The sequence below is a fragment of the Geotrypetes seraphini genome, chromosome 8 (assembly GCF_902459505.1).
Source record: "Geotrypetes seraphini chromosome 8, aGeoSer1.1, whole genome shotgun sequence".
Taxonomy (NCBI): Eukaryota; Metazoa; Chordata; class Amphibia; order Gymnophiona; family Dermophiidae; genus Geotrypetes; species Geotrypetes seraphini.
The window spans coordinates 42,817,125-42,845,083 of record NC_047091.1 but is presented as its reverse complement, the minus strand read 5'-3'; the positions used below and the strand labels follow the sequence as shown (position 1 = coordinate 42,845,083).

The 27,959-nt window shown below is 43.2% G+C and overlaps 1 protein-coding gene across 3 annotated transcripts in view; it reads left to right on the top strand.

Moving 5' to 3' along the window:
* PTGIR (prostaglandin I2 receptor) overlaps window positions 1–27,265 on the top strand; it is an 89,882-nt gene extending 62,617 nt beyond the window's left edge. Inside the window, exons 2-4 of one of the 3 annotated variants that reach the window (XR_004540421.1) lie at window positions 17,030–17,162; window positions 21,664–21,827; window positions 25,554–25,689. Coding sequence is in view for 1 of the 3 variants with exons in the window: in XM_033956096.1 (XP_033811987.1) it covers window positions 25,554–25,823 (270 nt within the window). In the remaining 2 variants the exon portion in view is untranslated. Of the gene's footprint in view, window positions 1–17,029; window positions 17,163–21,663; window positions 21,828–25,553 lie in introns of all 3 variants that reach the window. The other 2 variants (XR_004540422.1, XM_033956096.1) reach the window with 2 other exon arrangements.
* Window positions 27,266–27,959: the final 694 nt, after the last annotated feature.

Genomic DNA, 27,959 nt, shown 5'->3' with positions numbered 1-27,959 from the left:
TATACAATGGCATAATGACTTCCGGCTTACGGTTGACGAAACCCCTGTGTATGCAACCTATGATTTGTCTTGCCTTGGATGAAGCTTACTCCACTTGATTGGCAGCCTTCATGTCCTCACCAACGATCACCCCCAAGTCTCGTTCTGCTACTATTCTTGCTAAGATCTCACCATTAAGGGTATAGATCTTGCATGGATTTTGGCTGCCCAGGTGCATAACTTTGTGTTTACTAATTTCTTGAATGTAAGCTAGTTCTTTTTACCTCTAACTTTGAAGGTTAAAACTTCCACAAGCTAGGCACCATGGCTGATTTTAATGGTGGATTACAGATTGCTATTAATAGGTCTAGTTTTATTTCTGCATTCTTTCAGAACCCTCTTGTTTATACCATCTGATTCGGGTGATTTATTTATCTAACTTGTCAGTTTGCTCTAATACATCTTCTAACTCATTTCAGTTTTTCCATATCACTGCCATCAAAGACTGTTTGTAATGTATCTTCTCATCGTCCTCCTCAATAAAAAACAAAACATTCGTTTATATTTTACATTATGGCCTTATCCTCTCTGAAAACCCATTTGACCCCTTTGTCATCCAATGATCCAACCAACTCTATCACACGCTTCTTACCTTGAAAATGTTTTTACTGTGAGGTTTTTTCTGCCTCTTCACAATTTGGACATGCATAAACTGGCATTTGGATGAGCAAACTTCTTTTCAAATGCTCCTTTGGCCTGCCTCAATAATGCTTTAGACCTAATTGGTCTCATATGCTCTTTTCAGTTTTTATTGCTTGGATCTATTTTCCATTTTTTATCATCCTCCTTTTAACTTTAATGGCTTCTTTCATTTCACTCATTAATCATGCCAGTATTTGGTGTTTTTTTTTAACCTTTTCTAATTCATAGATTGCATCTAGTTCAGGAGTTCTCAGCTCAGTCTTCAAAATACACCCAGCCAGTCAGGTTTTCAGGATACCCACAAGGAATATGTATGAGATAGATTTGAATTCAATGGAGACACTGTATGCAAATTTCTCTCATGCATATTCATTGTAAATTTCTTGAAACCAGACTGGTTTGGAGTGTCTTAAGCACTGGGTTGAGAACCCGTGATCTAGTCCATGCTTCCAAGATAGCATTTTTAAACAGCAACCATAAACTTTTAACCTTTGCAGCTTCTCCTTTTAGTGTTTATCTAATTTCCTCATTTTATTAGTCTCCCTTTTTAAAAGATAATGTTACAGCAGTGTTGTCCCTCTGCTCACTCTGACAAACTTTATTATACCTTTGTCACTATTTTCTCCTAGTAATCCATGAGCATTTTTGTAATATCCGAATGATCATGGAAGGATGAAGACTGCGGCTTTGTGCTAATCTTGAGAGAGCATTCTGCCGCTGCTGACTGCCCTACCTCCAATTTCAACACCCGGAGGCTATTCAGAAATTAAACTGATCAAGGCACAGGGCTTGAAGAGTCTCCTCACTGGGGTTCTCACTCAGATCTGGAGCTTCTCCCTGATCCGGATTGTGGAGGTTCATGAGCACAGCTACATCCCCTGCAGTGGTGGTGCCTGCCCGCGTAAGCAAATGCTTGGTTAAGTCATCTTGAACATCCATGTCATCAGCCAGCATATCATCCCTCATCAACTCATTGACTCTGGACTGTAGACCCGTGTCCTTGGAAAGGTGGACCTCCGACGTCAGCAAGGACGTCAGCAAGGCCACTGTCACCCCTTGCATCAGATCATATTTTCCAATAAGAATTAGACCTAATGTTGTTTCTTCTTTTGTTGGTTTCAGAATCAATTGCTCCATAAATAGTCATTTATGGTATCTTACATGTTCTACAAGCATGTCAGTTGTGATTGATGTTTGAATGGCAGCTGATAGGGGATAGGATTCACTTTTGACATTTTTGGATTTGACTGACATGTTCAATACAGTAGACCAATCTTTGTTCCAAAGACTAGAAGCAATCATGTGAATGGCCTTGTATTAGCTCAACCAGGGTTAAGAGGCAGAGTTCAAATAGTGCCTTGAACACAGTTTGCTTTAACACTTTGTATTCTCTTCCATTACTGTTTAATTTCTTCCTAGGCCTTGTTTTTTTCTGTAGTACTTTGATTTAGATTGAAATGTCATCTATTTGTAGATGATAATCAGACGATAGCACATTTGGATTCTATGTCATTCACCGTTTGTGACAAATGTTGTTGCATGCTCAATTTCTTTTAGTGGTTCAGGAGTAATGAGCTGAAATTAAATCTTGATAAATCTGAATGCCTATTACTTTACCTAAGAAGTGAGTAGCTCTTGAGACTTCTTTTGATTGATGGCAAACCACTGAGTTTCAACCTAGTGATTAGAAATAGGACTTTGAATCCAAAGAGTAGCAAAGTCATATGGAATCATTTTCTGAGTTTATGCTTTTTCAGGTAAGTGAAAACTAGTTTAGAAAGGAAAGGGCTTATTTCTGTAGCTTACATCCTAATTAACACCCACTTGAGTTTTGAATGTGCTTTATTTTGGCCTCCCAAGGAAGTAGCTTCAGCAGACGCAACTGGTATAAAATATGACTACTAGGTTGATCACTGACAAAAAGCCTTATAAAGACATTTCTCCCATTCTTGAACTGGTTGCATTAGCTATCAATTAAGTGCCGAGTTAAACTTAAAATCTCATGCATGTTTTGTTGAACCAGGTATTGTGTTAAACCACAATATCGTGGCAGTGCTTTTACAGTCATATGTGCCTTCTAGGATGCTTTGATCTTGGCAACAACTTGTATTGTACCCCTGATCATATTCAGCTGGTATTATAGGTGATTTGAAACACCACCGAGGGTTTATGAGCATATGGGTGTGTATGCCATGTGCACTGTTTTGTACATGTTGGTGAATGGGCTCTGTAATGGGACTTCAGTTTGCCTGCTTCTTTCTAATTCCCTTTTACACTGAATGATATTTGGTTTGCTGGAAATAACGTGAGGGGTTTGAACTCCTGACAGTACCAGGAATGGCAATGCCTGCCTTCAAAGTTCTCAGATAACAGTTTACTTAAACATATTACACAAAACCTCTCTCTCTTTCCATCCCCTACACCATTAATTCATACTCCTGCCATCCTGCGTTAACCTCTGGCTGTAAAACTCAACACTTACGTATTATACAACCAGATTCTGACATCTAAATATTTATCCTTTACTAATGGATTATTAGCACAGAGCAAGAATGAAACTATTTCTGGGAAACTGGGAAGCTCCAGACAAAACTTTAGGGGAGGGTCAACTTGTGGGCAAATCTAAGTGACATTTCCAGACATCACACCACCCTTACAACATGGACCCCCTGCCTTTAAAATTTGCTACATACAGTATACAGTGGTGCCTCACACAACGAACTTAATTCGTTCCAGGAGCAAGTTTGTTATGCAAAAAGTTCGTTATATGAAACGCGTTTTCCCATAACAATACATGTTAAAAAAAATAATTCGTTCTGCAGCATAAAATATGCTAAGATGACATAAAAAAAGATAAATTTGTCAAAATGGTGAAAATGGTGGTCTTGCTGAGGCCAAACTCTTTGACGAGGTCTTTTACCCCACATTCACTCCTTCTAATTATTTCCCGTTTCATTTCAACAGAAATCACCTTCCTGCTTTTTTTAGAAGCCATGATATATAAAAAATATTGAGTTTATCTTAAAAGGACGACTGTATACAGTGAGAGAGGGCAGTTAAGCGCAGTGACTAACGACTGCCTGCAGTGCCTGCGCGGAAGGATGCAATACATCGGCAGCTCGGGCGACTTCGTTGTGTGAAACGAAGTTCGTTGTGTGAAACGAAGTTCGTTGTGTGAAACGAAGTTCGTTGTGTGAAGTTCGTTGTGTGAAACGAAGTTCGTTGTGTGAATCAAGACATGAAGTTCGTTGTGTGCAGCGTTCGTTGTGCGAGGCGTTCGTTATGCGAGGCACCACTGTATATATTTAAAAAACTACAATTAAAAGTCTCAAGAAAACCCTGGTCAGTTTCAGTCAACCAGCAAAACATTACAATTATTTGATAGCATCTTTCAACCTAGTCTTCTTCATGGAAGTGAACCCTGGAATCTATACAAGAAGTAACAGAATTTCAGTGTAAACCATGTAAGGAAATGGATTAACTCATATCTTTACAACTGCTGCTCAAGATGAGTTGCATGCAGCTGTGGTACGAGTAAGTGTTTTCCTGTCACACTTAACACTCTAAATATATCTGAGGTAAATGGAAGTTTTTAAGTAATTCTCCCAAGATCATAAGGTACAAGAGGGGGGATTTAAACTTGGCTTTCCTAGTTCTCAGTTTGCTGCATTAACCATTAAACTACTCTTTCACTCTTCTTCTGCAGCACTCACCCCACATCCACAGACATTCCCCTGACAGCAGTGGCAGGCTATATTACTAGGGCTGTGATCTCTCCAGCACCTAGTATTGCTACATCATTCTCTAGAGCAGGGTTTCCTAAACTGTGGGTCACAACTCCACATGGTATCATAATATCTGCTTTTGGTGTTGTGACTTGGGCAAGCCATAAAAAAACAACAAAAACCTTCATCAGTCCAGGCCTGTGCAGGTTCCACAGAAGCTAGGGATAAAAGCAGTAATGGCTGTTGGAGAACTGGAATTAGCAGCATAGATAGAAAGATAGGCCTCTGGGTGTTACAAGCTCTCTGTGGCTGTGATGATGGGATCACAGCCACAGAAACTTTAACAAGCACTGGTCTACAGTATATTCTGCTAGGAAAGTGTAGGAGTACAGGAATTATGAGCTTCCTCACAATTGATGCCTCTGAGCATTTCCTATAGAGCAGTGGTCTCAAACTCAAACCCTTTGCAGGGCCACATTTTGGATTTGTAGGTACTTGGAGGGCCTCTGAAAAAAAGTTAATGTCTTATTAAAGAAATGCCAATTTTCCGTGAGGTAAAACTCTTTAAAGTTTCTAAATCTTTCCTTTTGGCTAAGTCTTAATAATAATATTGTCATTTATAGCTAAAGACATATGATCAAGAAACTGTTTTATTTTACTTTTGTGATTATGATAAACATACTGAGGGCCTCAAAATAGTACCTGGGCCCCCGGGCCGCGTGTTTGAGACCACTGCTATAGAGTGTTCTGCTGGGAGAGACTGGAACTGCACAAGCTGTTTTCTCCAAACCATGTACAGTATCTTTCTTTCTACAGCCCCTGCTGGAAAAATAAGAGACAGCAGGAGCTGTGAGCTCCCTCACAGTCAGTCCTTCTGCACATACTCTAGAGAAGTGGTCTCAAACTCGCGGCACAGGGGCCACATGCGGCCCACCAGGTACTATTTTGAGGCCCTCGGTATATTTATCATAATCACAAAAGTAAAATAAAACAGTTTCTTGATCATATGTCTCTTTAGCTATAAATGACATTATTATTAAGACTAAGCCAAAAGGAAAGATTTATAAACTTAAAAGAGTTTTACCTCATGCAAAATTGTCATTTCTGTAATAAGACATTAACTATTTTTTCTGAGGCCCTCCAAGTACCTACAAATCCAAAATGTGGCCCTGCAAAGGGTTTGAGTTTGAGACCACTGCTCTAGAGCAGTGTCTGTTCGGAGAGGCTGGAACAATGGGATCTGCGATTCTTCTGTATGCCTGTGTCAGTCTTTCATTTCTTGGACAGTTAATGCTCTGCTGGTGTCTGAGGAAATATTTGGTTTGGCTGTGTAAGGCTTGTATTTTAGGGTTCTGCTCATTGTCCAGGTAACATATTATGACATTTTGTTATGAAAGTTTGAAATACCAGATATCAGATTAACAGGTTCCCATCCTATGAAGAAGACATGCAAAGATTTGCTGAAGTCACTGATCACAATGACATACCCGAGTTAACTTTGGTATTTAATGTAACTTGGTAAAATTTGCCATTTGTGATTATAAAATAAAGTTCCATTAGACAATTTAATATCCGAATGGCGGAGCACAAATCTTGTTTAAATCTTCAGAGAAAGGAAGCTCTGCTTGTAGCTCATTGTACTCAATACAAACACACATTTGACCAACTAAAATGTATGGTAATTGACAGAGTAGAGGTGTCCGTAAGGAGAGGGGATAGAGGGAAAAAGCTTTTACAAACTGAACAGAGGTGGATTGATCGCCTACATAGCCTTCAACCTCAGGGTTTGAACGTGGCTATTAATTGGCAGGTCTTTTTTTGATCTTGTTATCATTATATAGGACTTGGGTCAGCTTAGGAAATTCCTTTTCATTCAGTAGTTTCCTTTTATAAAGCGGTGTTTATAGCTTTCCTTTGGTATTTTGGGATTGCTAATTAACATGTATGAGGGTGCGTATGCATGGCTATGTCGGCATTTTTTTGCCGGCTGGTTAGTTCATTTTCCGGAAGTGACGTCAGACGCTTCGTAGCATGGCGTTGAAATGATCATTGACTCTTGAAAATGTTCGGGTCACTGCATGGAGCAGTCTCTTCATAACTCCCGTTAATTTATCGTTGTGGCGCCAGTGGTGTTATCAGGTACGCCGGGTGGTAGGCTCGTTCGCTGTTTGGCTGTCCTTATTATTATTATTATTGTTAAGATCTGTATGTGTTTCAGGTTTAGAGTTATGTGGTTACAAATTATCCTTAAAAATATATATTCTCATTCTCTAAAGAACTTTTAATAAAGAAGGGTTGGGAATGTTTGAATTTACTAAAGTCTAGGTTTAGAAGTTTGAAATAGTTTGTCCATTAGTGTTGCCGTGGAGCCCTTTTCAGTGCAAGCAGTTAATGCTTTTAAGTTTGACTGAGTATGCTAGTATTTTTCTAAGATCAAAGTGTTTATGCTTTATTTGTAGTGCTACCTTTGGCGTTTGCCCTGATGAAGCTCTTGTTTAATTAATGAGAGCGAAACGGAGATCTTCCGTCGAGAGAAGACATTGAAGTAAAGCATTTGGGGAAAAAATTGAAATAAGCACTTTCAGCTAAAGAATATGAAAGCTAAGTAACCTCTAATAAAATATGGGAGAGGAATAGATATTTAGAACACTAGACTACTTTATCAGTTGTTTTAAATAAAATGAAAAAAATGAGAAAAAATATTTAAAAATAATTAGAAAATCATAAATTAATAATTATATTAAAAAAGTTTAGAGAACATAATTGGGTCGATGATAGTTCACCGAATAAGTCACCAGCCTTGAGACTAACATCAGGCTCTTGATTGTGAGCGCTTGAGATTCCTGGTTCGTCTCTAGACTATGCATTATTGAATTTACAGACTTGTATGATAGCCTAATCTTAAGGATTTTAGTGAGATTATAAAATCAAGCACAGTACAGACAGGCAAAGGGGAAGCTTCTAGAACCACATACAACATAATGTATAGATATGTAAACAGCCTTTAGCCTAGCAAATATCTCTTAAGAACTGACAGGTTAGTGACTTGTTTAAAAACTGCGAAAAGAAAGAAGAAACAGCTTGCCTCGAAACTACAAACAGTACAGCAGGAGAGGCAAGGGAGGAGTCCAATCAGCCAAGAAAAACTGTCTTTATTTAAAAAATACAAGTCCCAACAAGGATCCTAATTTCGGCATCCAAATGACACCTTCCTCGGGGGACACTGAACTAAACATTTATAAAAGATTGAACAGAAATGAATATAAATATAAAAATAAAAGTAACGTAATCATAAATTACAATATAAGATGCACAGACATCAATAAAATGGCATGCACATGTAATCAGGGCATATACATACAAAAAAACATAAGCGTGTATTTTAAAAGTGTATAAGATAAAGAGTTAGAGTAAATACATGCAAAAAAAGTGACGTGTATTCTAAAAGTATAAAATAAAAATATTTGTCAGGGGAATTAAGGTCTAAGGAATTAAGGAATTAAGCAAAAAGATGAACCCCAAGAAATAAATAAACTGGAACACATAAGGTAGAAAACAATAACAGATAAAAATTAAGAATAAAAAGGCTGTCTCAAATACCTTATGAAGGGACAATATAAACTTGAACAGAGTGGTAAGAGGACAAAAAGTAGGTAGATGGCATGTGTCATGAGCGAGGGCTGATATAAAGAAATGGAAAAGGGTGAAAAAAACACAGCACTACTGAGTGATATCGGTGAAAACAAAATGAAAACACAGAAGTGAGGCACCAGGAGACGTGACAAGCATGTATTGAAGCTGAAGAGCATGAGTTACTAAAGGAAAAAGACTGCAAAAAAAGGTTTGTAATTACCCGACGCTGAAACTTCTATACTGAAGGTATAAAGATAAAATTTATTGTACAAAAACGCATTGACAGTGGTCTACATTAAAACAATTAAAGAAAATAAACTTAAGAGGGAAAGAAAGAAAGCTTACCTCGAAAAGTGATGTAGAATGCTCAGAAAAAAAATGCTGGAAAAGTGAAAGAAACTTAGCATAGAAAATCCCTGCTTATTGGGTAAAGGTGTGAATTATGTTTGTGACTGTACCAATTTGATTTACAGATGTAACACACAGAAAATGCATTTTTTTGTTAATTGATTTAAATTCAAGTACTTCATAAAATGTTTTACTGCAGTCAATGTCTCTTTGTCCTGATTTCTCTTAGGGACCTTGAACCAAGTCTTTCCATTATGCACCATCTCAATGCTCTTCCTTCTTTAAAGTCTATTCCATCCATCTTTTTACTCCCCTACCTCTCTGAGTAGCAGTCATCTACCGTACTTACCTCCCAATACACCCCACTCTTCCTTCCTAACCAACTTTGACTCATGGATCTCTTCCTTCCTCGAGCCCTCATCCCCTTCTCTCATCTTTGATGACTTCAATATCCATCTTGATGACCCCTGACTCCTTCACCTCTAAGTTCCTTGCCCTCATACAATCTCTTGCTGTGCTCCACCATCCCTACACACCAAAAAGGACACTGCCTAGACCTAATTCCAGAAAGGACACACCAGAAAGGACACTGCCTAGACCTAATTCTGTTCTTCAACTCCACTGCCTGGACCTAATTCTATTCTCCAACTCCAAACTCTGCAACACCACCTTTCCCCTCTCTGACCATCACCTTGTTAACGTTCACTATTCATCACCCTACCCCACAGAACTGGCCAATCACCACCAACATGTTCAGGAATTTTCGGGCTATTGACTCCAGTCCAGAGCCCTCTCCAGTGCTGTCTCATTCCTCTCCTCAACTACTATATCACACAAGACTATCAACGAAGCTATCCTCTCTTATAATACCATTATCTCCTCTGCTCTAGATACCCTTGCTCCTCCAATCTCACGACCTGTTAGGCATGCCAAACCCAAACCCTGGCTCACCCCCTGCACCCGCTACCTGTGCTCATGTGCCTGTTATGCTGAACATCTCTGGCTTAAATCCCATGCGCACACTAACTTCATACACTTCAAATTCATGCTGATATCATTCCAGTCTGCCCTCTTGCTGGCCAAACAAGAATACTATACCCACTTAACCACTTCTCTTAGCTCCAATCCTCGTTGTCTCTTTACCACACTAAACTCCCTACTGAAAGCACCGTTGCTGCCTATCCCCCCTTCAATTTCTCCCCAGAGAATGACGGAGTTCTTCTACAATAAGATTCAGAAGATTCACCTTGAGCTCTCAGCTAGGCTGCTTCTCCCTCCCCTCCCTCCATCTGCCCCTTCTACTAACCTCCCCTCAACACATGCCACCCTCTTCTCTTTATCTGAGATCACTGAAGAGGAAACTACACATTGTCTCTCATCCTCTAAACCCTCCTGCTCCTCCAATTCGATTCCTAATCACCTATTCGGTGCCATCTCGCCCTCTGTTATCCCCTCCTATCTGTCGCATCCTCTCCACTACAACTGTCCCTTCAAACATGCCATTGTCATACCCCTCCTCAAGAAACCCACATGTCCCTCCAACTGTCTCTCCCATCTCCCTCCTCCCTTTCTTATCCAAGTTACTTAAACGTGCTGTACCACCGCCATTGCCTGGATTTCCTCTCATCCCATGCTATTCTGGATCTGCTTCAGTCAGGCTTTCGGCCACTGCATTCCATGGAAATTACCCTTACTAAAGTTTCCAATGACCTGTTCTTGGCCAGATCCAAAGGCCTCTACTCTATCATCATCCTTCTCGATCTATCTGCCACCTTTGATACTGTTGATCACCGCCTACTCCTCGATATGCTGTTCTTGTTGGGATTTCAGGATTTTGTCCTCTCCTGGTTTTCTTCCTATCTCTCCCTTTGCACCTTCAGTGTATGCAATGGTAGTTCCTCCTCTACAGCCTTTCCGCTATCGATTGGTGTACCTCAAGGCTCTGTACTGTGACCACTCCTTTTCTCAATCTACACTTGCTCACTTGGAATGGTTATCTCCTTCCAGTATCACCTCTGTGCTGACGACTCCCTGATCTACCTCTCTGCACCAAATATCTCTACTGAAATCCAGACCAGAATCTCAGCCTGCCTGTCTGACATTGCCGCTTGGATGTCTCACCGCCATCTAAAATTGAATATGGCTAAAACAGAGTTGTTCATCTTCCCGCCTAAACCTACCTCTCCGCTTCCCTCGTTCTCTGTCTCTGTGGACAACACTCTCATTCTTCCTGTTTTGTCTGTTCGTAATCTTGGGGTCATCTTTGACTACGCTCTCTCCTTCACTGCCCAGATACAACATGTTGCTAAAATCTGCTGCTTCTTCCTCTATAATATTACCAAAATCCAACTCTTCCACTCTGAGCACACTACTAAAACACTTATCCACACCCTCATCACATCGCGCTTAGACTACTGCAACTTGCTACTCTCAGGCCTCCCGCTTAGCCATCTCACTTCTCTCCAATCCATCCAGAATTCGGCTGCACGATTCGTATTCTGGGAGAGCCGCTTTACTCATGTTACTTCTCTCCTAAAGTCACTTCATTAGCCTCCCATCCATTTCCGAATACAATGGACATTTTGGTTTGTCCCAGTATGGCAAGTCTTATGTTCTTATGCATTTGCATATAGAGTGTAATTTAAAACTGATTGGGCTCCACTATTCATCTTCCTCCATTGAGAAAAATAACCATGAAGACTGTGAAGCAACATGCTCTACTCTGTAACACCTCTGGACATGTCCAGAAATCCTCTTCTGTAATCCGCCTTGAACCACAAGGTAATAGTGGAATAAAAATCACTAATGTAATGTAATTCAAACTCCTCTTACATAGAAACATAGAAAGATGACGGCAGATAAGGGCCATATAGCCCATCAAGTCTGCCCACACTATTTACCCACCCTCTTAAGTCTTCTGACCCCTTAAGTATAATTGTAATTATACTGTCACTCTACTGACCCGCTCATTCAAGTCCTAGTGACCCTATCCCTTGGCATGACCCCGTAGGGATCCCACATGGGTATCCCATTTGTTCTTGAAGTCTGGGATGCTGCGTGCCTCGACCACCTGCACTGGAAGCTTGTTCCAATGCTCGATCACTCTCTCCGTGAAGAAGTACTTCCTTGCGTCTCCACGAAACTTCCCTCCCCTGAGTTTGAGCGGATGTCCCCTTGTGGTCGAGGGTCCCCTGAGAAGAAAGATATCCTCTTCCACCTCGACCCGTCCCGTGATGTACTTAAATGTCTCAATCATGTCTCCCCTCTCCCTACGCTCTTCAAGAGTGTAGAGCTGCAATTTGCTCAGTCTTTCCTCGTATGGGAGACCCTTTAGCCCCGAGACCATCCTGGTGGCCATCCGCTGAACCGACTCAATTCTGAGCACATCCTTACGGTAATGTGGCCTCCAGAATTGCACACAGTACTCCAGATGAGGTCTCACCATGGCTCTGTACAATGGCATCATGACTTCAGGTTTCCTGTTGACGAAGCTTCTCTTGATACAACCTATCATCTGCCGTGCTTTAGATGAAGCCTTCTCCACTTGAGTGGCTGCTCTCATGTCAGCACTGATGATTACTCCCAAGTCTCGTTCTGCCGTAGTCCTGGTTAAAGCTTCTCCATTCAGGGTGTAAGTTCTGCAAGGATTTCCGTTACCGAGATGCATGACCTTACATTTCTTGGCGTTAAAGCCCAGCTGCCACATCAAGGACCAACTTTCTAAAGTACGCAGGTCTTGCTCCATAGCATCTTGTAGATTATGGCCGTTTACTATATTGCATAGTTTGGCGTCATCCGCGAATAAGGTTACTTTGCCTTGAAGCCCTTGAGTCAGATCCCCAATGAATATGTTGAAGAGGAGTGGGCCCAGGACCGAACCCTGTGGCACTCTGCTAGTCACCTCCGACATTTTAGAGAGGGTACCGTTAACTACCACCCTCTGAAGTCTGCCATTAAGCCAATCTTTAACCCATGCAGTTAGAGTCTCTCCTAATCCCATCAATTTCATCTTGTTCAGCAGCCTGCGGTGTGGGACGCTGTCGAACGCTTTGCTGAAGTCCAGGTACACGACGTCCAAGGACTCTCCTGAGTCCAGTCTTCTTGTTACCCAGTCAAAGAAGTTGATTAGATTTGACTGGCATGACCTACCCTTGGTGAATCCATGTTGGCTGGGATCCCGGAGATTTCCCTCGTTCAGGATCGTATCTAATTTATACTTAATTAGTGTTTCCATGAGTTTACACACTATTGAGGTGAGGCTTACCGGTCTATAGTTTGCAGCCTCAGCCTTGCAACCCTTTTTATGTAGAGGAACGACGTTGGCTGTTTTCCAATCTAACGGAACTTTCCCCGTACTTAGTGAGAGATTGAAGAGCACTGCCAACGGTTCCGCCAGAACGTCTCTCAATTCTCTGAGCACTCTTGGGTGTAAATTGTCCGGTCCCATGGCCTTGTTTACCTTTAGCCTTGCCAGTTCGTTGTAAACGTCCTCAGGTGTGAACTCAAAATTCTGAAACGGGTCATCCACGTCTTGTTTTATCATCAACTGTGGTCCGTGTCCCGGTGCCTCGCAGGTGAAGACTGAGCAGAAATATTCATTTAGTAGTTCTGCTTTTTCTGAATCCGCCACCATGTAGTTCCCGTCCGGTTGTCTAAGGCGTACTATACCGTCTGTATTCCTTTTCCTATCACTGATATACCTAAAGAAGGATTTGTCCCCTTTTTTAATGTTCTTTACCAGAGTTTCTTCCACTCGAAGTTTGGCCTCCCTAACTGCTGTTTTGACCGTTGCAGATCTGGTCTTATATTCTACTTTAGTTTCTCTTCTCTGCGTACGTTTGTAGGAAATAAATGCTTTTTTCTTTTCCTTAATGAGGTGCGAGAACTCTTCAGTGAACCATTGGGGTTTGTTGTTTCTTTGTCGTTTATCTACTGATTTTATGTAGCGATTAGTTGCTTCGTGTATGGATGATTTAAGGTACGACCACATAGTTTCCACGTTGCTGGTCCCTGCATGGTCCTGCAGCGTCTGATGAACGAAATCCCCCATGCGTGCGAAGTCGGTGCCCCGGAATTGGAGCACCTTTGTTTTTGTAATTGATTTAGGGGATCCTTTCCCAAGGTTGAACCATACCATGTTATGGTCGCTGGAGGCTAGCGTATCTCCTACCGAGACCTCTGAGACGCTTTCCCCATTGGTGAGTACCAGGTCTAGGATCGCCTGGGCTCTAGTGGGTTCCGTTACCATCTGTCTGAGATGTACTCCTTTTATGGAGGTCAAAAGCCTCCTGCTGCTGCTGGTTGTTGCTGAAAATGTGTTCCAGTCTGCATCAGGTTTGTTGAAGTCCCCTAGCAGTACAGTGTCACCCCGTAGAGTTATATTCTCTATGTCTTCAATTAATTCTGCGTCCATGTCTTCCGGTTGTCTTGGAGGTCTGTATACCACTCCAAGATACAGGCATTTTTTGCCACCTCTTGCCAGGTTTACCCAGAGGGATTCCCCGGTATACTTGACATCAGTGATCCTGGTGGTTTTGATGTCCTCTTTAATGTATAGTGCTACCCCTCCACCTAACCTGCCCTCTCTGTCCTGACGAAGTAAATTGTACCCCGGTATAGCCATATCCCACCCATGTGCGTCCGTGAACCAAGTCTCGGATATTGCCACCACGTCCAGGTTGGCATCCCTTATTTCAGTTTCCAGTTCTAGAATTTTATTGCCTAAACTGTGTGCATTAACATACATGGCCCTCCACACTTTGTGTTTGCTGAGTCCCTGTAAGGCTATTCCTGACTGAGTCTGTGTGGCTCCTAGAGAACTGTTTGCATATTGGGTCCTTACCTCGGAAACAGAGTGTCGACTCGTCCCATCAGGATAGTTCCTTTCCACACCAGTATATGAGTAGGTCCCCTCCCCCAACTTACCTAGTTTAAAGCCCTGCGAATCAGGCGGGCTAGTCTTACTGACCTACAAATGCACTCACTCAGCGGCCCCTCACTATCTCTCTTCACATCTCCCCCTGTGATCCCTCCCATGAGCTCGGCTCAGCTGGTAAAACCCTCCTATCTATGCCCTTCTCTTAAAATGCCAACTCCAAATTCCATCCCTTCTGCCTTACTGCATCATATGCTTGGAACAAGCTGCCTGAATCCCTACAGCAGGCTCTGTCTCTGGCAGTGTTCAAGGCCTGTTTAAAAGCCCATCTCTTTGAGAGTGCTTTTGACTCCTAACTCCTCTCACCTTGAGTCCTGCATCCATTACACTCTATGTCATGTTTTGTCTGTCCAAGTTAGATTGTAAGCTCTTCTGAGCAGGGACTGTCTATAAATGTCAAAATGTACAGCATTGCCTATGACTTTCAGCGCTAAATAAGTGATCGTAGTAGTAGTAGTAGTATGCACAGAGTCAGCAATATCTCTAGGAGCTGCAGAGCCATATTTTACCAGTGGAACAGTGAAGGGCCAATACTTGGACTGGCAGAGGTTTACGAGCGGTGTTCCGCAGGGGTCGGTGCTGGGACCGCTGCTATTCAATATATTCATAAACGACCTAGAAACGGGGACGAAATGTGAAATCATAAAATTTGCGGATGACACCAAACTGCAGCAGGGTTAGAACAGAGGAAAAATGTGAAGACCTGCAAAGGGACCTAAGCAAACTGGAGGAGTGGGCAAATAAATGGCAAATGCGCTTTAAGATAGAGAAATGCAAGGTCATGCATATAGAGAAAAAGAACCCGATGTTCAGCTACACAATGGGGGGATCATTGCTGGGGGTAAGTAACCGTGAAAAAGACTTGGGTGTGCTGGTGGATACAACAATGAAATCATCAGCGCAATGTGCAGCAGCCTCAAAGAAAGCAAACAGAATGTTGGGTATCATTAAGAAGGGTATCACAACCAGGACGAAGGATGTCATCCTGCCGCTGTATCGTGCGATGGTGCACGCGCATCTGGAGTACTGTGTCCAGTATTGGTCGCCGAACCTCAAAAAGGACATGGCGATACTTGAAAGGGTCCAGAGAAGAGCGACGAAAATGATAAAAGGTATGGAAAACTTTTCATACGCTGACAGGCTAGAAAAGCTGGGGCTCTTCTCCCTGGAAAAGTGGAGACTTAGAGGAGACATGATAGAAACTTTCAAGGTCATAAAAGGCATAGAGAAGGTAGACAGAGACAGATTCTTGAGACTACAGGGAACCACAAGTACAAGGGGGCACTCAGAGAAATTGAAAGGGGACAGGTTTAGAACAAATGCTAGGAAGTTCTTCTTCACTCAGAGGGTGGTGGACACATGGAACGTGCTCCCGGAGGTTGTGATAGGGCAGAGTACACTAAGGGGATTCAAAGACGGATTGGATAAATTCCTAAAGGATAGGGGGATTGAGGGGTACAGATAGAGGTAGAGATAGGGTATAGAAAGAGTATAGATAGAAATAAGGGGATTATAGGGCCAAGTCAAGGAACACCTGACAGGTCATGGACCTGATGGGCCGCAGCAGGTGCGGACTGCTGGGCAGGATGGACCTCTGGTCTGACCCGGCGGAGGCAACTTCTTATGTTCTTATGTACTGTCATTAAACAAACTCCTACAAGAAAAATGTCTTCTTTCTGATGACTAAAGGATACCTCATCCCTATTCTACAACACTCACTGCTGTACCGGTACTGAAAGCATCCCAGCTTATGCTCCCAGCTCCCCCCTCCCCCCCACCTATCATTCCTGATAGTCCAGTGATCCATGGATTTCCCTCAGTCAAACCAGAAGACATAGAGAGGAGCCTGAGGCCGTGATTGGCTCAGACGCCTAAGAGCCCTCCCCTGGGAGGGACCTTAGGCATCGGAGTCAATCAGAGCCTTAGGCACTCCTCATGCATCCCAGGATGAACTGGGAAGGGGACGGCCTGCCATTTTGGAGTGGTGGCCTGTAAGCAGGAGAGACTGGGCATCCTCCTGCTGCCATCTATTTTTGAAGTACGGGGAGGTTCGAGTTGGTGGGGTGGGAGGGGTTTGGGATGCAGGGGCATCCCTGCTGATTTTTTTTTTTTTTTTAGGAAGGGGAGTGGGGGAGGGGAGGGTTCAGTTGTGGGGGCATGGTACCCTCTGCTGGCCTCGTGCTCTTATTGTCAATGCATGTGACATTCTGCAGAGTATATAAGAGCTGATACCTATATTAAAGTTGCTAAATGCACTGGATTGTAGGATTTTCATCTGCAGGTGTTTTATTTTAATGTTTTTTTAACACAAGAGAAGTTTAAGCAGTGTGTAATCTCATGGGTCTTGTCATAGCACTGCATAGTTCCAGTCTTCCCCCATCTGGCTGACCCTCCTGAATGAGAACTCACTAGCTATTTGAAGGAAATAAACAGAACACATCTGGCTTTATGTTTATCAGAGGAGCCCAAAACCGTGTTAGTGGGGAGCTGACCTGGTTTTGACTGGACAGCTTGCTAACACTGGGTGTGTCCTGCATGCCTACTTTCCCTTCCACCCGTCATTCTCTAACTTTCTATCCTTCATCAGTCTTTCTGTCATTCTTTTTCTGCCTTCCTCCTTCCCTTTTTCATTCTTGTTTTTTCCTCTTTCAAAATGCATTTTTTATTGGGAAATCTCATTTTAAATACTCTTTTCTTTCTTTCTTAGATTCAGATTCAAGGCATTTTCTAGACCTCACAAAGTTGCCAAAGTAATATATAAAGTGGTGAAAGGAAAGACTTACAAAGTCCAGAAGAGAAATAAGAAAACCATTTGCAAGGCTGATGATGTGCAATAATAGGTCTGGTTATATCACATTTCTGGCTGTCACATGATATGACGTATTTTGCTGCTCTAGCTGCTGTTTCTGCTCTTTCCCTAGGGATTATACAGAATTCCATCATTCTTTATTAAGAAGTCTGATTTTCTCCGAAGCTGTGGAAGATATATATCTCTGACGTCTGTATTTTGCACAGCACAGGAGGAAATACATTTCTGTTTCTGTTCTAATTTGTGGGCACTGATTCTGTATTTCGTGAAGTTTTGTCTGTGTTCTATGTTTATGACTGAAGTGAGATACTCTGTTGGCAGGTACACTCCATGCAGAGATCTATAGCAGTCTGGCTTTTTCTGCTTTCCAATATTCACCTCCTGGGAGAAAGTACCGTATTTTTCGCTCTATAAGACGCACCTGACCATAAGATGCACCATAGATTTAGTTGAGGAAAACAAGAAAAAAAACATTCTGAACCAAATTCTTCCTGCCAGGCTCTGCACTCAACCCCATACTCCTTGCCAGTCTATGCACCCTGTCCCCCCTCCCTGCCAGGCTCTGTGCCCTGTCCCCACTCTTGTGGTCTAATGATAGGCTGGCACAGGGCAGCACCTAGTGGCTGGCAGGCAAGTAAGGACAGGGCAGTTAGGGAAGTCTTTCTGTTTTCTGCTCAGATTTGGAAAATGCACATCTTCGACACCTTTACATTTTTATTTCTTCTTTTTTTATATTTTTTTTAAACAATTCACATGTCCAGCACAAGGCCTCTTGCCTTAGCTCTACATTTGTTATACATTTAAACAAGTGATTAATTTACTGTAATTCCGGAGGAGGGCTCCCTTCCCCGGTACCTTTCTGCAAGCCCCCCCCCCCCCCCCAGTACCTTTATGCAATCCTGGCATTCCAGCGCTGCGTCGGCAGGCTCCCCCACTGGATGGCCACCCGAGTCCCCATCTGCTGCAGAAGTGAAAGGCAGGTGCGAGCCCTAAGCGTGCCTGCCTGGTTCCGTGCCGCCGCTCGAATGGTGCCATCAGCTCTCGCAAGTTTCGTGAGAACTGACAGCCCCATTCAGGCGGTGGTGCAGGACCAGGCAGGTGCACTCGGGGCTTGCGCCTGCCTTTCACTTCCGCAGCAGATGGGGACTCAGGTGGCCATCCAGCAGGGGAGCCTGCCGATGCAGTGCTAGACCGAGCTGAGAGCACCATTTGGGTGGCGATGCGAGGCTCACGCCTGCTTCTCGCTGCCGCAGCAGATGGGGACTCAGGCAGCCATCCAGCAGGGGAGTCTGCTGATGCAGTGCTGAACCACCAGGATTGCATAAAGGTACCAGGAGTGGGGGGGGGGAGGGGGAATAAGCACAACACATGGTATTCGTTCTATAAGATGCACCCTTATTTCTACCCACTTTTTTGGGGAAAAAATGGAGCAAAAATACGGTAAATTGATATTTTAATGTAATCCACATACCTATGCAGGCAGGGTCAGTCACTTGTGCTCTCCTGCACCACCAGTGCTTAGCCAGGCCCACTGGAAACTGATCTTCCTATGGGGCAGGGCACACCACTCTTTCACAGTATGACTAAGAATGTCCACATAAAATTTTCTCAGTGGTAGGACAAAGGAGCTGAAATAATAAAATAAAAGAATAATGTTCACCGCTGGACACTAGGGCTCAAGGCAGACCCGAGGGAGACCACTTGCTTGTTGAAGGCCCTCCATATGCAACCGGAGCTCAAGGCTTTCCAAAACCAGGACAAACTGCCTTCCCGGACATCTGGTAACCCCACTCCAGATTCATAAGAATAATAAGACTTAAGCAACAGCTGTTACTATGCCATTCCCATCAAGAAAATTGGAAACTTATATTCCACCAAATTCCTTACGTGTTCATGGCTGATAACAATATATTTCTATTACTGGGAACAAGCCCAGTTAAACATAATGCAATGACAAATATTCAAACAGAACAATAGAAGATGATAAACTTCAAGATAAATTTTTTTTTAAACAAGAATGTCTTTAAAGATTTTCTAAAAACAGTATATTGACCTACTGATCTTATTAAAATAGGGAGCTCATTCCAAATTAAAGGAGCCTAATAAAAGAAGGATGCCGTCCATTGAACAAATGATCTAATTGTCTTTGGTGAAGGAATTGAAGACAGAATTATTTCCTGCTAGTAATGAAATCAATTCCACTACATCATATGGCACTTGGCCATATAGAATATTAAAAATCATAATACAAAGCTTATAATGAATCCTTGTACTTACTGGCAAACAATGTAATTTAATTAAATATGGTTTAATTCTATCATATTTAGAGATAGAAAAAATTACCCTCACCGCCATATTCTGCATAGTTCGTAATGTTTTCAACAATATTTTGGCACATCCTAAACAAACAATATTATAGTAGTCTATCTGGGAAAGAATAAGCAATTGAACCACAAGTGCAAAAACTGACTTATCAAAATATTTCTGAATTACCCGTAATTTCCTTAAAAGAAAAAATGATTTTTTTTACTAACTAGATTAACTTGATGCTTCAAGCTCAATAAAGCAATAACAGCAAAGTGATCAACTTCTGTGATCAACTGGTCCCTATGAAGAAAGTCCAGTAGTATTCATAGTCTGAGATTTATGCTTGTCTGAGATGCACTAGGTCTGCATATCATTAGAATGACTTTTCTCGGATGGCCAACAATCCTGTGGAGAATCTGGCTTATCATGGGCCACGGAGAAAACATGTACAACAGCTCACTCTTTGTCCATGGCTGTATCAAAGTGTCCAGACCCACTTTCCCGGACTTGAATCTTTCAATGAAAAATCTGGCTGTTTTCTCATGTCTTGCTGCCGCTATCAGATCAAATGTTGGGTGACCCCAGTGACAACCAATGACTTGGAAGACTGCTACAGACAGTGTCCACTCACCCGGATTTAGTGTTTGCTGAGAAATATGGCTTGGAGTTTTATCCATTCCCACTACATGAGCTGCTGAGAGAGCCTGAAGATGAAGCTCTGCCTCCCCAAACAGTACGAGAGCTTCCAGGCTCAGCTGCGCATTCTTGGTGCTTCCCTGGTGATTGATATATACTTGTGTTTCTTGGGCTTCATGGCATCCGTACCCCTGCATTTAGGATGACCACCATTCCAGGGCTCTTAAAGGAATGCATCCACAACCAACAGACTGCCTGACCATTTCTTGGCCCTAGAGAGCAAATGGAGGCTAAGCTGACTGTTTCCACCCCTTCACATGTTGCGTGGCACATAGCACAAAAGTGCACTTTAGGTGCCCATCCAGCACAAACCTGACATGAATTAGGGTTAAAGGAGCCTGAAGACAATATCCCAGCCACTTTTGAGGTAAATTGAGGTGATTTGAAGCTTCTAGAGAACTTTGAAAAAAAAAATTGGGACAACCAAGATGGCCACCATGGCAGCATTTTGGTGCCAAAATACGGTTCCAAAATGCTTACACAAAAAGAAAAAATCTAGCTTTAGGATTATAGATATACAGATGAACAACCCCCTCCTAATTTTCCTCATAGCCTTACTCACTGTGACATTTGCTGACAATATGCTGCAGCCTGCCTCAACTTCAAAGGTAGCTGGATCTGGGAGAAGAAATCACTACCTCAAAATAAAATGTTTTTCCAGTGATGATTCTTTCGGTTGCCAGTCTGACTGGTGTCTGACTGAGCCTCCAACCCCCGCGGATGTGAATAAAGGGGGGGGGGGAGGTGAAATGTAGCTAGCACCCTGTGAGACCCTGCTAAGCCCCTATGGATGCCGAACAGACTGCACTCAGGCCCCTGCAATGCTGTAGGTGAACAATGCTACAAGGGGAATAGACCCCAAAATCCAAAAAGGCTTCTGCAGACTAGTCAACAAGGGATCGGCCTGTCAGTTGCAGACCTCAGTCTGCTTCTCCTCCACACAGGGAGAGCTGGACCCTCAACTAAGGGAGCTCTTAGCACTGAAATCAAGCAAAAAACTGATAAAACACCAACAAAAATAAAGAAATAATCAGAGCAGATCAGAAAAACTCCTTCTGGCTCACATGTAAAAGGAAAAACTGAAGGGGGGCAGTAGAGCCCTCTGGAGAAGGAGGAAACATAGAAACATAGAGTCTGATGGCAGAAAAGGGATGGCGGCCCAACAAGTCTGCCCACTCAAGAACCCTCCCTCAGCTAATTTGCCTGCTCTAGAGTCCCCTCTCCCACGAGTTCGTCTTTTAAGCATGACTCTATAACGACCCCACTTGTCTGTCCCAACGTCTCTTGAAGTCGAGCACGCCACTGGCCTCAAGCACTTGGTGTTGAAGGCCATTCCATCGATCAATCACCTTTTCAGTGAAGAAGTATATCCTGGTGTCCCCATGAAATCTTCCCCCTTTAAGTTTTAGCGGATGTCCTCTTGTTACCGTGGGACCCTTAAGAAAAAAGACATTTTCCTCCACTTCGATGCGGCTTGTGATGTATTTAAATGTTTCAATCATGTCCCCCTTTTCTCTGCGCTCCTCTAGAGAATAAAGGCGCAGTCTGGTCAGACGTTCCTCATAAGGGAGATCCCTAAGTCCCGAGACCATCCTAGTGGCCATTCTTTGTATTGACTCCAGTCTCTTCACATCTTTCCGATAATGCGGCCTCCAGAACTGGACACAGTACTCCAGGTGAAACAGTACTCCAGGTGAGGATTCAAAAGCTGGAGTGGAGTCCTTCTGCATGACTCGCGAGCACTGGGATATGACTTGGTTGTCTAGAATGAAACACCTATTACATTGGAATCATAAGATCAAAACACATTCTATTAATTACTTAATTCCTTTAGTCAATGCTTCTTAACCACTTAAAAAGCTTCTATAAAAAGAGATGATTTTCTTTATTTCTTTATAAATTACTAGTTACGATGTATCTTTCCATCCATAATCTGGTGCAGAGGTATTTGATGGATAGCATTTTGCCATATGAACCGCAGCGCATGTTGCGTTCTATGACTCACTCTGATTTGCGTATTCCAACTGTGAAGCAATTGCGGTTGACTGAATCTAGAATTAGCATGTTTTCTTATGTGGGTCCCCGAAGAGTGGAATAAACTCTCAGGAAATATATGACAACAAACAAATTTGAGTAGCTTTAAGAAAATGTTGAAAAAACATATTTTCTGCAGGATGAAATATGGGACTTGAATTGTATGTGCAGGGGGGGTGGCGCTGGTAGCCTATTGTGACTTTTAGGAGGTTTGATATTATTGTCATGTTTTATGATGGTTGTCATGTTTGTACTTTATTGTGACCCGCTTTGGGAAAGGCGTGATAAAAATAATAAACTAATAACTATAATAATTTTTAAAACGCTGAAACTTATTCATTCTCAATTGTCCAATCAGAATTTTCCAAAGCTTCATCCCTGCCACTGAAATAGCCAAAGCTCTGGTACTAGAATACCTCACATGCTGTAACTCATCAACACATAAATGTATCATGTTCTCTGATCTTAAGGATCAATGGGGGAGTGGCCTAAGGGATCTGGCCAATAGCAATCTTAGGCCACTCTGAGTGCATCCCAGAATGCACTGCAAATTGGGCCCAAGATTCTGGTTGGCCCAGGTGCCTAAGGCCTCTCCTATGGGATGGGCCTTAAGCACCTGGGCCAATCTGGGCCTAAGGCCCCTCCCCGGCGTATCCCACAATGCACCGGGAAGGGGTAGGCCCGCCTTTCTTGAGAAGGCGGGCCAGCCAGCTGGAAGCAGGAAGGATACCTCCAGCTGTCCAACGATTTAAGGTAGGGGGGCTTCAGGGGGGCCTGGGGAGGTCCAGGGGGGTGGGCTGGGGGGGTCCGACAGGGGGATGCCCAAGATGTACGGGGAGGTGGGGGGATTCTGGTAGGAAGGACTGGGCAAACCTCCTGATGGCGATGTAAGGGGGGATGGCCACAGCCGCTAAACTTATCACGGAAGGGAGATCCCTTGCCGCGATAAGTTCAGCATCTGCGTTTGCTTACAATGTAGGCCAGAATTTTGCTCTGGGACATAAGTTCAAAACCAGGGCTAGTCAAAAAGTCTGTAGCTTAGAGCTGGGTAAGTTGGTATCTCAGGTTTTGTGCTATAGTTTTTGCTGCAGGGGTAGAACCAAGAAACTTTCAAAGACAGAAGTTGGGAGAGATAAGTCTTATCACGAAGTAAATACATAAGCTTCTTTTTAGCCACTTCCCCTCTTTGCTTTCTCATCTTTAGTAATAGACATGCCCTCTTATATACAGACTTATTTGTTCCCTGAAGGTAGGAATTTAGGACATTCAGTAGCAGGGGTGAGGGGAATGCCTTTTGCTCTAAACAAACAAGCTTCTTATTGTACACAGTAAGCTACCATGTTAAGAGAGAGGAAAAAGTATCTCAGAAACCTGCTCAGAACGTATTGGAAACAAATTAGTCTGAGACTTATTAGTTCCAGATTTTGATCATTGATCCTGAAAAACCTCTCTCTCTCTTTTACAGTGCACTATTTAACTTTTCACTTAAACATTGTGAGCAAAAATGAAATATAAGATTGTCCCATACACAGGGCAGGATTAATTCGTCGAGGGCCCCTAGGCACACAAGTACACTGGGCCCCCTGCCCCGCCCCACCCCACCATGCGTCCAAGTGGAAACAGGAAGCTGCATCAGAGGGAAGCTTTGGGCAAGCAGCACTGCTTGAACAATTACAGTTCCCGTTGCCTTTCTTACCCGCGTTACTTGCTTGTCTTACTTTCCTTCGATTGGAGGGGGCACATTGCCGATTGGGGTGGGGCCTGCATTGCCGATCGGGGGGGCACGCGATGCTGATCGATGCTGGAGGGGCCCATCGCCGTTTGGATAAAAACAATGTTGATGCCCTCCTTCATCGGGTCCCCCTGACCATTTCGGGCCTTAGTCACGTGCCTACTTGGCCTATTGGTTAATCCTGCCCTGCCCATACACTTATGTTTTATAGCTATATCAAAAAAATAGAGGACTTCCAGTGAAGGTAGGAATTTAGGACATAGCTGGAGTGAGGAATACCATCCCCCAAAATTGATCAAACTCTGTATTTTCTCACTCTGTGGCAATGAGTAGAGGTGAAAGTCATTTGTTTCGATTGTCATCTGGTAGTAGGCTTTAACCACACTGCCCGCTGTCAGTGCTGAACCCGGATATTCAATGGTAGGCCATTTCTGGCAACTGGCATTGAATATCTGGTCAGCAATAAAATATAGCCCAACAAAAATAAGGAGGAATCAAAAGACTAATGTGATACAAAAAATACCAGCTCCGATATCTCCAAAGATTTTTTGCACTTGACACTCTGAAAACACTATATCATGTTCTGATATCTAAACTATCAATTTGCAAAAAATCTTTGGAGTTATAGGAGCTGGTCTTTTTTGTATCACATTGAATATTTGGTTTCATTTTTGGCCATTAGCCAAAATTCAGTACTAACTGCTATTGGATAGCGCATAACTCCACCCCCCACCCCTCTTTTACTATGCCGCAGTAGAGGTTTCCACCGTGGCCCGGAGTGCTAAATGCTCCAGCACTGCTCTGATGTTCATAGAATTTCTATGAGCATCGGAACATTTAGCACTCCGGGCCATGGTACAAAACCTCTACTATGACTTAGTTAAATGGGGGGGGGGGGCAAAGATAGGACAGTCCTATTTATGTGCTCATCTTGCCTGGTTAGTGCTGAATATCAGGTCCTAAGTTGCCAGCTCCCAGTTATGCACTAACTGCCAATATTCAGCAAAGATAGGGGTCCTTTTACTAAGGCGCGTTAGCCGTTTTAGCGCACGCTAAATGCTAACCCATTATATTCTATGGGTGCATTAGCTTTTAGTGTGCAATAAAACGGCTAATGCACCTCAGTAAAAGGACCCCATAACTGGTTGCCTTCCACTGAATATTCATGGATAGCCAGTTATGTGAGATTTAACCAGTCAGCGGCCATTGCTAACCAGTTAAATCGCTTTGAATATTGGGCCTTGTTCCAGAATGATCTTATGATACAGTCAATAATAACAAATGTCATAGTGATTACAGAAAGATAAAATGCATTATCACTCCCACCTCCCAATATTTGGGACATCATTATATGGGGGTGGGGTGGGAATCATATATGATGGTTCTGTGATAAGTGCTGATAGAAAACAGTAAGAAACAAGACTATGTAGGATAACTTGTTTGATAAAAGACCAGAAAATTAAGCAGGCAGACTAAATAGAGTAACTGTCATCTGTCAGTGTTACAAGGAGGACTAAAGCGGAAGGAATTTTATGAGAGGCTGGTCAGGGAAGGATACACTGATCACATGCCCTGCACTTTCTTTCCCTCCAGTTCTAGTGCTGGCATGCATCTGCCCTTGTCTCATCTCATATCCGTTTCCTCTCTCCACAGATTCGGGGTTATATCAATGCTATTTCCCCTAATGACAATGGCGTGGCAGATCTGGCAGCCTTCCGCTTCAGTGCTACAAACCCCATTGTGGACCCCTGGCTCTTCATCCTCTTCCGCAAGACTGTCTTCCAAAGCTTGCACCATCTGCTCTGCTGCTGCTTCTCTTGGTTTCATCTATGGAAAGACAGCAGCAACCTCCAAGTCCAGGAGTCAGTGAGACCAGAAAACCACTACAGAGCAACCTTCCAACCTCCTAAACACTCCTGCTGAGAATATCATGAAAAGGGGGAGCAGGGAAGAAGCTTGCTTGGGGCTTTAAAGACAAAATCTACATGGACTTTTGGTTGCCCTGTGAAATTCCCATCAACCGGCCTAGTGTGAACTTTCCACTCTGACCTTCCAGTGGTGCAGATCCTCCTCCTTTTCAAATGGGGGTGGAGCATATGCTGTAGAGTAGTGCCGGCTTTATAGGATTGTTGCTGCAATGGAGCAGTATATACTGCAGCACAGAGGATGAGAAGCAGCATTTAGGTATGACTCCCTGAATCAGAGAGATCCTGTTCTTTCCAGCTCCGAGAAAGTCCACATGTGATGACATGAATGGTCTGGATGTTTTGACTGCTAGTTCCAGTGATCTAAGTCCTGGGAACTAGAAGCACTGAGAAAAAGAAACTTGTAAAGTAAAGTTATTGTGTGATGATGTATTGTCTCAGTAGTATCTGTGTCATTTTTAAAATACGTGCACATAAATTACAGGAAATTGTGCAACACTTGGAGAGAGGGGAAAAAAACAGCCATCTTTCCAGACATGAGATAGAGAGGAGCTATCTGGGAATGAGAGGAAGAGAGACAGTCTTCTGCCAGTGAGAAAAACAAGGAGTGAAATCTAGGGACAAGAAAGAGATAACACTCATCCCCCTCCCCCTCCTCCCCCCCACACACTATGGTACAGGAGGAGCATTAAGGGAGATGAGCTCTAGGTGTGAAAAGGAGACAGACGGACAATAATTCAGGGTGTAACAGACTTCTTAGTGTGGGACAGAAATTAAACTTCTGGAGGAAGAGGTAAAGTTTTTATTTTTTAGGTTAGGCACTGGAAACTGCAGGCACTATTTTAGAATGACTCGGTCTTGTTTTGCCTACTACCCTCCTTTCAGTTTCCCCTCCCCCCCCCCTTTCACTAATCTCATCTCCTGGCATTTGTCTTAACACTCTCCAGACAGTACCCACTAAAACTGATTAATGTGATCTGCTCCTAGAAGCATATATCTTTCTCCTCCAGATCCTTCCTACCACATAACATAACATATAACTCTGCTATCAACAGGAGCCTGAAATGTCTACTTCCTTTAAAAGGGGGGCACATGTGCTCTTACAATGTTATATTAATCTATTACATATTTATTCTAAGAAACTCAAACCGAGCTACTATGTACAAAATCCTGCTGTTCAAAGAAAAAGGTGGAGATCACTGATGGAGAAGATCAGGATTGTCCTGGCTAACATAGCTCTGTAATTAGGGTTACCAGAGGTCCAGATTTATCTGGACATGTCCTCTTGAGAGGGCATGGGCGGCTTTTCAAAACCCAGCACTTTGTCCAGGTTTTGAAAAGGTTCTTCCTTGGGACTGCGTCGGGAGGCATCCGCACATGCGTGGATGCCCTCCCGACTAACAAGAACAGGTTGAGGGGGCAGAACTGGGTGGGCCTGGGGTCGGGGCTACGATCTAGATTTTATTTAACTAAAATCTAGTAACCCTATCTATAATGTATCCCTGGAATCCTATTCTAGACCAGGGGATCTCAACCCAGCTCTCAGGACACACCGGCCAGGTGATATCCACAGTAACTATGCATAAGATGTAATGGAGGCAATGTATGCAAATCTATCTCAAGCATGTTCATTGTGGATATCATAAAAAAACTTACTGGACGTGCATGCATAATATCATCACATCAACATCTGTGCATGCATGGAGTACCTCCGGCCACACCCCTGAACCTGTCATTTCATCAGTGGGTGATCCTGGAGGAGGGGAGGTGCGGGGAGAGGAGAGGAGGAAAGGCACCGGCAAGGAGGAAAATTGTCAGTGCCAGCCGAGAGGCATGTCCTGAAAGCAGTCAGCCAGCACCATCACCTCTCGTCCTTGCCGGTGCACACCTGGAATCTGCCACAGCACACGGTTTGTGATATACTGGTCTAGACCCTTACCAACTGTTTCTGAGGCTCCCTAAAGCTGTATTTCTCTCCTCAATTAAGAACAGTCCTCTACAGCAGTGTTTGCCAGTCAGATTTATAGGATATCCACAGTGAATATTTATAAACTGATTTGCATACATTGCCTCCATTATATGCAAATTGCTTTCATGGATATTTATTGTGGATATCCTGAAAACCTGACTTGCA